The 12,933-nt window shown below is 40.9% G+C and overlaps 1 protein-coding gene across 1 annotated transcript; it reads right to left on the bottom strand.

The window, feature by feature from the left end:
- Positions 1-310: 310 nt before the first annotated feature.
- Positions 311-12,139, bottom strand: LOC124142660 (probable transcriptional regulatory protein YrbC). The gene is made up of 6 exons (XM_046511244.2): positions 12,037-12,139; positions 9,799-10,218; positions 5,785-5,894; positions 3,250-3,386; positions 1,666-1,840; positions 311-857 (listed from the first exon to the last, which is right to left on the bottom strand). Exons 2-6 carry the CDS (start codon positions 10,136-10,138, stop codon positions 648-650), a joined length of 972 nt encoding a protein of 323 aa, XP_046367200.2. The 5' UTR covers positions 10,139-10,218; positions 12,037-12,139; the 3' UTR covers positions 311-647.
- Between the last annotated feature and the right edge of the window lie 794 nt (positions 12,140-12,933).

Genomic DNA, 12,933 nt, shown 5'->3' with positions numbered 1-12,933 from the left:
ATTCCATAGACCCAAACTTTGGATGCACAACGTATGAAATATACCATCATCAAATAAACATTTCTTGTTTGTTTCACTTTATACTCAGGGATGTGAGCAGGTTTTCCCGAAAAGAGAGGAAAAGTCTAGGGGGGGTCTGTTTCGGAGTGTGTTTTTTTTCAAATCTTTGATTACATTTTACGCAGAAGATGATTTTTTCCGAGAACTACTGTTTTAAAAAAACGCGATTTTCCGCAGAGATTTCACATCCCTGTATGCTGCAAATCAAACTTTTTTTTCGCCCAGCAGTTGACTTCATACAAATGTCACAAGTGTTTAAATGTAATTTATTATCCATTTATGTTTATAAAATAATAGTTTTGGTTCTCAGGCACCACCAGCATCCTCCTAAAGTCTTAATTTCCATTTTAAAAATATATAATACTTCAACACAATGCACACAAAAAATTGAAAATGGAAACAAAAACGAAATGTGCAAAGAACTTTATGATGATGAGGGCAGTGCTTGAGAACAAAGACTATTATTTTTTTAGCCTTAGATCACAGTACATCACATCAAATCTACTTCATGAGTTCCAGTTCTCAAAAACAGTACAGAGCTCTCACGACTTCAACACCCTCAGACAGAGATAATCTAGTGTTGAGTGTCATGAATCAGGTCCACTGACATTGAAAAACACTCGTTGGACATCCGGGTTTTCTTCCATCTTTTCAATGAGCTTCTCCAGGACCTCCTGCTCCTGTGGCTGGGGGGTGACGGTGGTCAGCGGCAGGTAGTCCACCATGAAAGAACGGACGTCTACCTCACCCTCCAGCTTGCCCTTCACAGACATCAAGGTCGTCGGGTCACATATAAACTGAAGCAGAGAGGTTGCTTCTGAGAGTAATCTTTTGAAGATTGGTTTTAAAAGAAATTGATAGTCAAATATTTGTTTGATTGTTGTTTTAAGCCATGGTAGGCAATATTCCAGCTGTATCATGACAGCCTGTAAATAATCAAGTCTGGGTCAGCCAAACCAGTGGTTGATATTATGAGCAACAGCTCATGTCATCAGGGTGGGATGACATGTGACCAAGACACAATGAGTGAGTGAGTGAGTGAGTGAGTGAGTGAGTGAGTTGGGTTTAACACCGCTTTTAACTGTATTCCAGTTATATCAGGGCGTGTCAGCTTAATGTCAGAGGAAAGCCTGAGGTGATGCAGGTCTCAATACGGTGAAACCCACGAGCATGGGTATGGTGCTGACAAACCTAGAAACAAAATAGGGGTGAAACAGGATTCGAACCCACAATCATAGGTTTCTGGCGTGCCCAAGGGACGCAACTCTGCAGTGTATCGCTGCACCTTAGACAACTGGTTACCTCTTATGACAAGCAATAGGAAATCCTACATTCATTGAATTCTTTCTCAATATCCTTCATGTAAATACCAATATATAAAATTACAAACTTTCAAATGATATTTACCTAAGGATTGCTAAACAAATCAATTGTGAGGAAAAAAGACACTACTGCCATGAAGATGTGTCTGTTACCTGATTCTTAATGCTGCTGTTGGCTAAACAGTATTGGCCATCAATTTATTAAACTGAACTCATGTCATTGGAAAATAATCCAATCCTTGTTTGGAAACTGAAACAGACCATCACTGCCAACTCAGCTTACTTTAAGAAAACTTTCATCCATCTCATCCTTCTCTGTGGTGACATCTTCGGCCCCAGCTTCAATAGCAACATCCACGTACTTGTCCATGTCAACGTTCTCCTCCGAAAGAGTTGCCATGATGATACCCTTCTTGTCAAAAGCATGTCTTGCCATGCCTGATTCGCCAATAGAAGCCCTGAAATTGGTTGGTTTGTTGTTTAAAGCCACACTCAGCAGTATTCTAGCTATATGACTGCGGTCTGTAAATAATCGAGTCTGGACCAGACAATCCAATGATTGATATCATGAGCATCGATCCACGCAATTGGGATCGATGACATGCATCAACCAAGTCAGCGAGCCTGACCACCCTATCCCATTAGTCGCCTTTTACGACAAGCAGTCGCCTTTTACGGCAAGCATGGGTTGCTGAAGACCTATTCTACCCCAGAATCTTCACGGGTAGAAGCCCTGAAATACCAAGAAGAACATCTCATGAAGATCTGGGGTAGAATGGAATAAAAAGTGACTATGCTTGTCGTAGGAGATGACTAATGGGATCGGGTGGTCAGGCTCGCTGACTTGGTTGATGCATGTCTTTGTATCCCTATTGAGAGGATCGATGCTCATGATGTCAATCACTGGATTGTCTGGACTGGATTATTTACAGACCACCGTCATATAGATGGAAAATTGCTGAGTGCGGCGTTAAACAACAAACAAACAAACAAACAAACCTGCTGCAAAGCCATCCTTGAGATACACATTTATATAGTTCTGTGTGATTTTAGTCTGGTGCCCAATCCTTGCCTCCATGTTGGGATCCAGGGCACAGTACAATAGCAGAGCTCCAGATAAACTTTTGGTGTTGTGGGTATTTTACCCATGCATTTTAAAATCATTGGGTATCAGTAATTCTATCTGGGTATTCAAATTTCTGTTACGCACTAGTTTTTACACATGTGGGTATTTAAGTTAAATATTTAAATACTATTCATCTAGTCCCTGCAAACTGGTGTCGTGTGGGTTCGAGAGCTTTACAGGACTAAAAAATACCACGATACTTCCACAAGAAATGATCATGATGTAACTGTCATCGTGGAGTTTGGCAAGGTTGATGGAATGCCCGTTTATAATTTCAAAATAAGTTGCTGATTTGTGAATTGAATACGCAGCGTTACTTCACAATATTTTGATGATACACACAAGTTTTATTTTTGTAGTGTATCTGTAATGTTCGTTGCGTATTTGATACGCTTGGATTTTATTTTACTGCGTCTTTCTGTATTTCTGATGCGTATTTCACGCAGATACGCAGCTTATCTGGAGCTCTGGTACAATAGTTCAGAATATATACTTCTGTGACAGGATGTTAGTGGATGAAGTTACAGTTAGCCTATGTGTATTAATACCTATTGTAAAATATATTTTTGTGAAATACAGCGTTAGAAATTGGCACTAGTCCTGTAGTCCTTGCCAAACTGCCTAATAGTTAAGGTATCATAAGGACCAGTAGAATTTGCCATTTTTAATGGTTTTGCTATACGTTATCATTATAAGGACTAGTGGATTATAAATGTTTGTTTCTACCATTGAAATACATACCCAAACCTCTTGATAATATTTTGAAGGTCGTTCTTTGTTTTTGTGGGCTTGGCAGTAAATGCTTCAATGATGAAGAACGTCCCACAAGGACCACGTCCTTCGAAGAACACCACAGAGGAATTGTCTCGGGCCTTTGCCTGCAAGTAGCAGAAGAATAACACTGAGACATCATCAACACAGGCACTATTGAACCAAAACGTCATCAACGTCCACTCTCAGGTGTTGTATATTAACAAAAACATATCGTGCATATTTGTCTGTTATCCAAATGAACACAGGATAGAACCTAATCCTACAGCAATCATTCAAATACAAGGAAATATGTAATACAACCTAAACAAACCTCTGTAACACCCCCTCCGCCCCTACAGTAACACACAGACACACAGACACACACAGTAACACCCTAACCACACACAACCCATCCCCCACACAGTACAACCCCACCTACACACATAGTAACGCACACAGTAACACCCTAACCACACACAACCCATCCCCCACACAGTACAACCCCACCTACACACAAAGCAACACTCCCACACTCACAGTAACACTCAAATTAACACCCTAACCAGGTCCAATCCCACACTCAAAGTAACAGTCACAGTAACACCCTAACCACACACAACCCATCCCCCACACAGTGCAACCCCACCTACACACACAGCAACACTCCCACACTCACAGTAACACTCACAGTAACACTCACAGTAACACCCTAACCAGGTCCCATCCCACACTCAGTACAACCCCACCTACACACACAGTAACACTCCCACACTCACAGTAACACACAACCACACACAACCCATGCCACACACAGTGCAACCCCACCTACACACACAGTAACACTCCCACACTCACAGTAACACTCACAGTAACACCCTAACCAGGTCACATCCCCCACACAGTACAACCCCACCTACACACACAGTAACGCTCCCACACTCACAGTAACACCCTAACCAGGTCCCATCCCACACTCAGTACAACCCCACCTACACACACAGTAACACTCCCACACTCACAGTAACACACAACCACACACAACCCATGCCACACACAGTGCAACCCCACCTACACACACAGTAACACTCCCACACTCACAGTAACACTCACAGTAACACCCTAACCAGGTCACATCCCCCACACAGTACAACCCCACCTACACACACAGTAACGCTCCCACACTCACAGTAACACCCTAACCACACACAACCCATGCCACACACAGTGCAACCCCACCTACACACACAGTAACACTCCCACACTCACAGTAACACTCACAGTAACACCCTAACCAGGTCACATCCCACACTCAGTACAACCCCACCTACACACACAGTAACACTCCCACACTCACAGTAACACCCTAACCAGGTCCCATCCCACACTCAGTACAACCCCACCTACACACACAGTAACACTCCCACACTCACAGTAACACTCACAGTAACACCCTAACCAGGTCACATCCCACACTCAGTACAACCCCACCTACACACACAGTAACACTCCCACACTCACAGTAACACCCTAACCAGGTCCCATCCCACACTCAGTACAACCCCACCTACACACACAGTAACACTCCCACACTCACAGTAACACCCTAACCAGGTCCCATCCCACACTCAGTACAACCCCACCTACACACACAGTAACACTCCCACACTCACAGTAACACACAACCACACACAACCCATGCCACACACAGTGCAACCCCACCTACACACACAGTAACACTCCCACACTCACAGTAACACTCACAGTAACACCCTAACCAGGTCACATCCCCCACACAGTACAACCCCACCTACACACACAGTAACACTCCCACACTCACAGTAACACACAACCACACACAACCCATGCCACACACAGTGCAACCCCACCTACACACACAGTCACACTCCCACACTCACAGTAACACTCACAGTAACACCCTAACCAGGTCACATCCCACACTCAGTACAACCCCACCTACACACACAGTAACACTCCCACACTCACAGTAACACTCACAGTAACACGCTAACCAGGTCCCATCCCCCACACAGTACAACCCCACCTACACACACAGTAACGCACACAGTAACACCCTAACCACACAGTAACACCCTAACCACACACAACCCATCCCCCACACAGTACAACCCCACCTACACACACAGTAACACACACAGTAACACCCTAACCAGGTCCCATCCCCCACACAGTACAACCCCACCTACACACACAGTAACACTCACAGTAACACCCTAACCACACACAACCCATCCCCCACACAGTACAACCCCACCTACACACACAGTAACACTCACAGTAACACCCTTACCACACACAACCCATCCCCCACACAGTACAACCACACCTACACACACAGTAACACACACAGTAACACCCTAACCAGGTCCCATCCCCCACACAGTACAACCCCACCTACACACACAGTAACACACACAGTAACACCCTAACCACACACAACCCATCCCCCACACAGTACAACCCCACCTACACACAACTACTTACAGCTGCTGCCAATGCAGCATCAATGGTAGCAGAAGGAACATTCTTCATCTTGGCATCAGCTATGATCCTGGCTAATGTGGCATTCTGTTTGGGGTTCGACACACCAGTAGCTGGAAAAGTTAAGGATGTCTTTATTAAGGGTATTTGGCTTTTTAAAGCTATTTCTAAAATCTTAAAAATCACAGTCAAAATGAAACAAAACAGAAGTGAGACAGTATTCCAGTTTACCACTACAAGCTACAAGCACGGATATGATGCTGACAAACCTTGAAACATCATCAACATTATCAGGGTTAATGTTGTCCTTAGAAAGAATTGCTAAAACATATCATTATCCTGACCACACCAAGATATAACTGTAATACTGTTAAAAGCGGCGTTAAACCCAACTCACTCACTCACTCATAAGCCTGACAAGTACAGTTTGAAATGGTTCCAGCTCAGTGTGTCTTCCTTGATTCCCACTTTACTAGAGCGAAATGAATGCGTCACGTTCTAACAATGCACATATTTTCAGAAACATCACAGCTTGTCAGCTTTTTATCTGCATATCCTCAAGAGACAAAGTTTGTTTACATTTTCGCCAACCCAAAACACTGAGAAACTGGAAAACAAATAACAACAAAAATCAAATAAAAATATTTTGTCACTCCAACCAAACAAAGAAATAAAATAATAATCTGGAATCCTGCAACGAGGTAACGAAACGACTTTGCCATCAAAACTTATGTTTCTCACAAATCCTTGTATTTTAAAATGCAATTAAAAGTAATATGCATTATGGAGAGAACACAAACTATTTGGTTTACATCAGCAATATTTTGCCATCAGACACTTTGTGTGTAATATGTAGGTGAGGTGAGGTGATTATTGCACTTATAAAGCGACGTGCATGCACGTGTATGTGTGTGTGTGGCTGCTTGTACTAGTCCGGACTGATGCCGATTTATAGTGCTAGCCCACTGAGATACCATGCCGCAGTTTAACATGAATACCCCACTCAGACACAGTATACTGACGCCGAGCCGACCAGTCCTTGTTTTAGACCCTTAATGCCGAGCGCCAGACAGGGTAACAACAAGTACCATCTTTTAACGTCTTTTGGTATGACGCGGCGGGGATCAAACCCTGGACCTTCCGCTCTCCGGGCGGACGCTCTACCACTAGACCACGGAGGTGGTCTGTAAACAAGTGTAAACAAGTGTAAACTAGGTCAGCTGTCAGGGGACAAGCAAGCGACCAAAAGACATTAAAATATGGTACTTGTTGTTACCCTGCCTGGCACTGAACAAAAAGGGGATAAAGCAAGAAATGGTCGGCTCGGAGTCAGTATCCGGTGCCTGAATGTGGTCTCCATGTTAAACTGCGGCATGGTATGTCATAGTGGTGGGTAATACACAGATACATAGGTGGATCATGATTTTTTACTTCCTGATACAAGTATCTATCACAGTCGCACACTAAGTTAAAATCGATTTTAACCTTCAATATTTGCTTTAATAACTGTTGCACAAACACCATAGAGTTGTGAAAGTTTGTATTTTCATCCATGTCATACTCAACACTGCCAACTGTAAATCATCAGTGTGCTAGGTATTTGCCATCCTGTCAATCAAAAAGATCGCTTACGAACCTGTAGCGTTTTAGTATCATATAACCAGTCACTCGCTTTATCCATACGATGTCTCTATATAAATGAGTGCGCACGTGTAACAGCGCCGGAAGTGTGTGTTGTGCGCTAGCAGACCACATGGCTGCCGACTACACTTGACTGAGTGTATTGACATGTAATGAGAGAATACAACCTTTCCCCGGAAAGCCAAGTGTTTGTTGTAGCTGCCAAAGTCATCACAGAACCACAGATGAGAGCACATGCAAGTACATGTATTGTGATATGTATCGGATCATGAGCAAGCTATCCTGATATATATCAGATTGCACAATTCGTGTATCATGCCAGCCCCCATATCTCAGTGGGCAAGCACCATAAAATCGGCATCAGTCCGGACTAGTACAAGCTACATAAGTGCAATAATCTTGAACTAGACGTCAAACCCCATTTCACATGCTGTACTAGACAGTAACCGCCTCATGTGTCTCACCATGACCTTCAAACTCCAAACTCCAAGCTCCTCACAGTGATAACCCGTTGGCAGAGCTCTCTATACCATCGCTGTCACAAGTCAAAACTCCCCACTGTGACAGGTGACCACAACAATGCTTGGAGTTGAACCCGCAGCCAACAGACTGTTATGTTTACAAACAAGCGATGACTGCCGTGATGACAAATACTCTTATGCTAACTAAATTGTTTTCTGTGTTTGTCAATTTGAATTTCTATTTCAGTCGTAAACCTTTTAAAAAAATAACAGTATTGGCATTCCAATAGGCATAAACAAAAGTATAAACATTACTACATTTGGAGTTAGAAGGCAAATTTTAAAATTCTTGTAATGGCCGCGCCCATACTGGTGGAAGCAATGTCACCGATAGTGTAACGAAGGTGTCACGCACTGGGAAGGAGCTTGCTTCATACTCAACATAAGGGAGGCAACCCATGGTGAATTATGAAACTTTAAGAGTTTTAAGAGATTTACACTAAACTGGGATTGGAGAGTTTTTGCCCAAATTTGCCTTAATAAGTGGCCCAGATGCTTAGAAAATTGACAGGGATGGGCCGGTGTTAAATCATACACACAAGTTATATTTGAAATTGACTGACAGACATGATAGAATACAGACATAGTTCAATGTTGATGAAACTAAAATGTTTTTTGATAATAATACCTGACAATAACTATTAAAATACCATGTTACTCAATTTTCTGTACAAATCTCTGTGATACACACAAGAGCAAACGCCTGTCGTCAATTCATTTACATTTTGGGTATCAGTAGTGGGAATTTGCAAAGATCTATAACTTACAGATTAGTCTAGAAGTTGTTGTTTTCTTGATTTACTATTGAAGAAACAAAATCTTACAATCCAACAGTGTGGATTTGGTTTATTAAATTCTTGACTTCATTAACCATGAAAGTCAGGCACGTTGACTCTTCTTAGAGCTCCAGGTAAGCTTTTGGTGTTGTGGGTATTTTACCCATGAATTTATAAAATCTTTGGGTATCAGTAATTCTATCTGGGTATTCAAATTTCTGTTACGCACTAGTTTTTACACATGTGGGTATTTAAGTTAAATATTTAAAAACACTATTCATCTAGGCCCTGCAAACTTTAGAGCTTTATAGGACTCAAAATACCACGATACTTCCACAAGAAAGTGTGATGGCAAATGATCATGATGTAACTGTCATCGTGGACTTTGGCAAGGTTGACGGAATGCCCGTTTATAATTTCAAAATAAGTTGCTGATTTGCTAATCGAATACGCAGGGTTACTTCACAATAATTTGATGATACGCACAAGTTTTATTTTGTAGCGTATCTGTAATGTTCGTTGCGTATTTGATACACTTTGATTTTATTTTACTGCGTAGTTCTGCATTTCTGATGCGTATGTTACGCAGATACGCAGCTTAACTGGAGCTCTGCTCTTCTATACAATATGTCCTGAAGATATTTCTCAATTTTTGTACAGGTATAGCAGAATATCACCTCAAAATTTGCAAAATCACTGCCAAGTCACCACACTTGATCCGCCAATCCCTTGAGTGGCCTCTGACAACAAACACAGGTTGCTTGGGATCAATTCAAACTAATTTGTTTGTTTGTTTGTTGTTTAATGCCTCACTTTGCAATATTCCAGCTATATGACAAAATAATCGAGTCCGGACCAGACAATCCAGTGATTGACATCATAAACATCGATCCACGCAAGAGGAATTCGGTGACATGCATCAACCAAGTCAGTGAGCCTGACCACTGATCCCTTTAGTTGCCTCTTACGACAAGCATAGCTGCCTTTTACGGTAAGCATGGGTTGCTGAAGACGTATTCTAACCCCGGATATAAGATTGGTAACAGATCGCAATGAGAAAAAACACACTTTAAACAAACCTTGTACAACTGCCCTTATCTGATTGGCAAATTGTGAAAACACTTTGTTTCGTTCCGAGTCTTTGGCGGTTTTCGTTCGTTTTATGTTCTGCCATTTGCTGTGTCCCGCCATACATCTCTTTGGCACCGAGATGAGAATGGCCTGACTTGTGGCGTCGCCCACATTCCTGCATAATGGGTGGATGTTAAAGGGGCGTCTACACGAGCTGTTCGGACAGCTGGAATAATCCTGTCTTTGCAATCTTGAACAGATTAATGCTGGCAACAGCCTACTACTTGATTTGACGTCTGTGAAATTGAGAAGGAATTTTCTTGTGAAGTTTGAATAGGCTGCTGCCATGATGATTAAGTAAACAGTGAATGTACTTTCTTAAAGGGCTGCTTCTGTGGCCATTATAGACTTGTTCCTGGCTGCTGTACCTGAAAATAGGAAAATTAACATTCAAAATCTCCCATAGGTTAATGTCTGCAGGGTTTTACCTTGACTTACAAAAGTTGGGGTTCAGGGAACCCTAATAATTAATTTTAAGGGTCCTTGCAGGCAATATGAGGGTCCTGTTAAGTCATGAAATTGTGTAGTGTACCAGTTTAGATAATTACTTTAGTCTGGAATGAATCAATGATGAGAGATAATTATTTCAAGGATATAAAGTATTTGTAGCAATATTTTAAATTCTGTGTGATCTGTACTATATTTAATATACTTAATATTATTGTTAAATTATTTTGGTTGTCATGTCACCATGTTGTATTATATTAGACTGCAACCCCATCTATGCGCTCTGTAAGAAAACTGCTTTACATTCTTTTAAACTGTATCATGGCCAGGTGGTTCCTTTAAGCTAATAAACATTAACAACAATGTTCATGACTGATGGATGAAATATCAGAAAGCCATAACTGTTCTTGTTACGTTGTAGGTACAATGAACACTATTGTGTGTCCCTTGGGATGCGGTATATTCTTTTTCTGAGTCCATTCTCTACATTTGTCCGTCACGTAAAACCCTGTGTCTGTTGTAGTTAACAATAGTTTTATCACAGCAGACTGCGTACAGTCTGCGTATGAGAAGTGGACAAAGACTCGGTCAGACAAGTCAGTGGTTCAGTGAGTCACGTTGTTAACTAACAGATTATCAATTAAATCACACAATGTGATTGCATGGATTGAGCTAGACCTGCTCAGAGGCCGATATCTGGCCCGAAGTCTGCAGCAAATGTCAGCCAAAATTCCCAACTTGGAAGTTAGATTTTTCCTCATTCATGTTAATCATGTTGATAAAACTTATAACTATTCTGGTTTTGTAGAGGTGCCTTGTATTTCGCTGATAACAGGACCAATAAAAAGGAACAGCCATTATCTATTAGATACAATGTTGTAATACATATGAAATTATGAAAATACTGGCTTTAAAAATTCCATAAATGTTATACAAAATAACAGGGATGGGTATTCGAGGTTTAGTGTATCAATATTTTGCGATGCACAAGGCCATATTGCAAAATGTATCACAATATATTGTATGATTCTAAATTCTGAATTCATTTGGCAAGAACATTCAATGATACATAATAAACACATGATAAAAATCACTATTTGAAATCACCCGATATATCGAGCATGATAAAATGATATTGTGATACATATCATGGCAAGAATGAACCTCAATTTAACGATAGAGCGATAATACCGCACACTCTTACAATTTATTTTTTTCCAAATTGGTCTGCCAAGGGCACTTAGATTGAAATGTTTCATATATATCCCCGTGTTTGGGAAAATGGCACACAAACATACAAGTTACCAACATTTGTAACATTAGACCACTTTCAAAAATGGCATTGTGTTTACAACAGTTTAATTTATTTATGCGTTTATTATTTATAACCACAGGAGCATGTAAATAATAATAATAATAACAAACTCGCAGATTTGTGTTTGTCATTATTAGTTACATGGTCCTGTGTTTATAACATACGGACTAGATGTCAAGTGAATAATGGACGTCAGTTGAAAACATCATTTTTGGTTGAATTTGTAACGGTTGTTCACAAAACTTTGGCTACGTGCGAGCAATGGTGAATTCAAACGCTAGTTTTATCACCCGAACATTGACAACCAGAATATTTCGACGTGTAAAGATGTGTCGTCGTAAAGATGGTGTTTTAGATCAATAAAAATGAATATTCACAATGCATTATGAATTGTTACAAAATATAATATTATGCTTGGACGCACCAGATATAATAACAATACAATCGTTGTTTTGAAAGTGCACATTGACCGGCCCATGTACGTTCGGAAGTCAAACCGTGTTTCAATTTCTTGCCTTCAGATCGGAGACTTCCATTGCGATATCAGGGTTATTTCCCTTGCATGAAATTACTAAAACTGAAAAAAGCTGTAATAAAATACTTCTCTCGCGATGGGTTTTCCTGACACAATGTCACGTGCTCATCCGAGTCTTGAATGAAGGACTTTACCAGAGAACAAACCATCCAGCTACGAGGAATTATTATTATATGTCTGTCCCGAGTGAAGTTAAGGCATGCTAGGTGTTAATCCCGAGCTTTTGGCGAGGGACTTACAGCATTCTCCGGAGGGACAGATAATCTTTCATTCCAAGTTTCTAGCAGGTTATTCTATATATTACTCAATTAGGAGATAAACCTACCGTGTTTTGAAATTTGATGCAGTCAAACTGTAGAGTAGATACCTCTTTATTTTATCATTGAACATGCGTTTTTGCGCATGACATTTTAAGAACGAAAATGAAGAAAAACTTATGAAATCTCAACCCTACAGATAAACCCCACTGACCGCAGTCTTTTGTTAAGGTGACGTCATGTAATCAATTTGTGAAGTCAAGAACAATGGATGACGTCATATCGTATTTTTCACAACGAAGCACTGTGACGTCATGTGGCATCAATTGACCAATCGGCTTTGATAATAGCTAAAATACGCTAGTGACACTTGCCTAATATTCCCCAAGAACAATGCTATAGTCAATAATCATACCAAGTTATCAGGCATTATGCATATTGCACAAATACATGACATTTTTAAAGCTAACTTTGCCTTCACAGCTTGAAGGTTCTTCGGGAGTTATATCATGGACAAGTAATCAATAAA

This window comes from Haliotis rufescens, unplaced genomic scaffold, assembly GCF_023055435.1.
Source record: "Haliotis rufescens isolate VD_foot unplaced genomic scaffold, xgHalRufe1.0.p SCAF_10, whole genome shotgun sequence".
Lineage (NCBI taxonomy): Eukaryota > Metazoa > Mollusca > Gastropoda > Lepetellida > Haliotidae > Haliotis > Haliotis rufescens.
The sequence above is the reverse complement of the archived record's forward strand: the minus strand, read 5'-3'. Positions and strand labels throughout refer to the sequence as shown.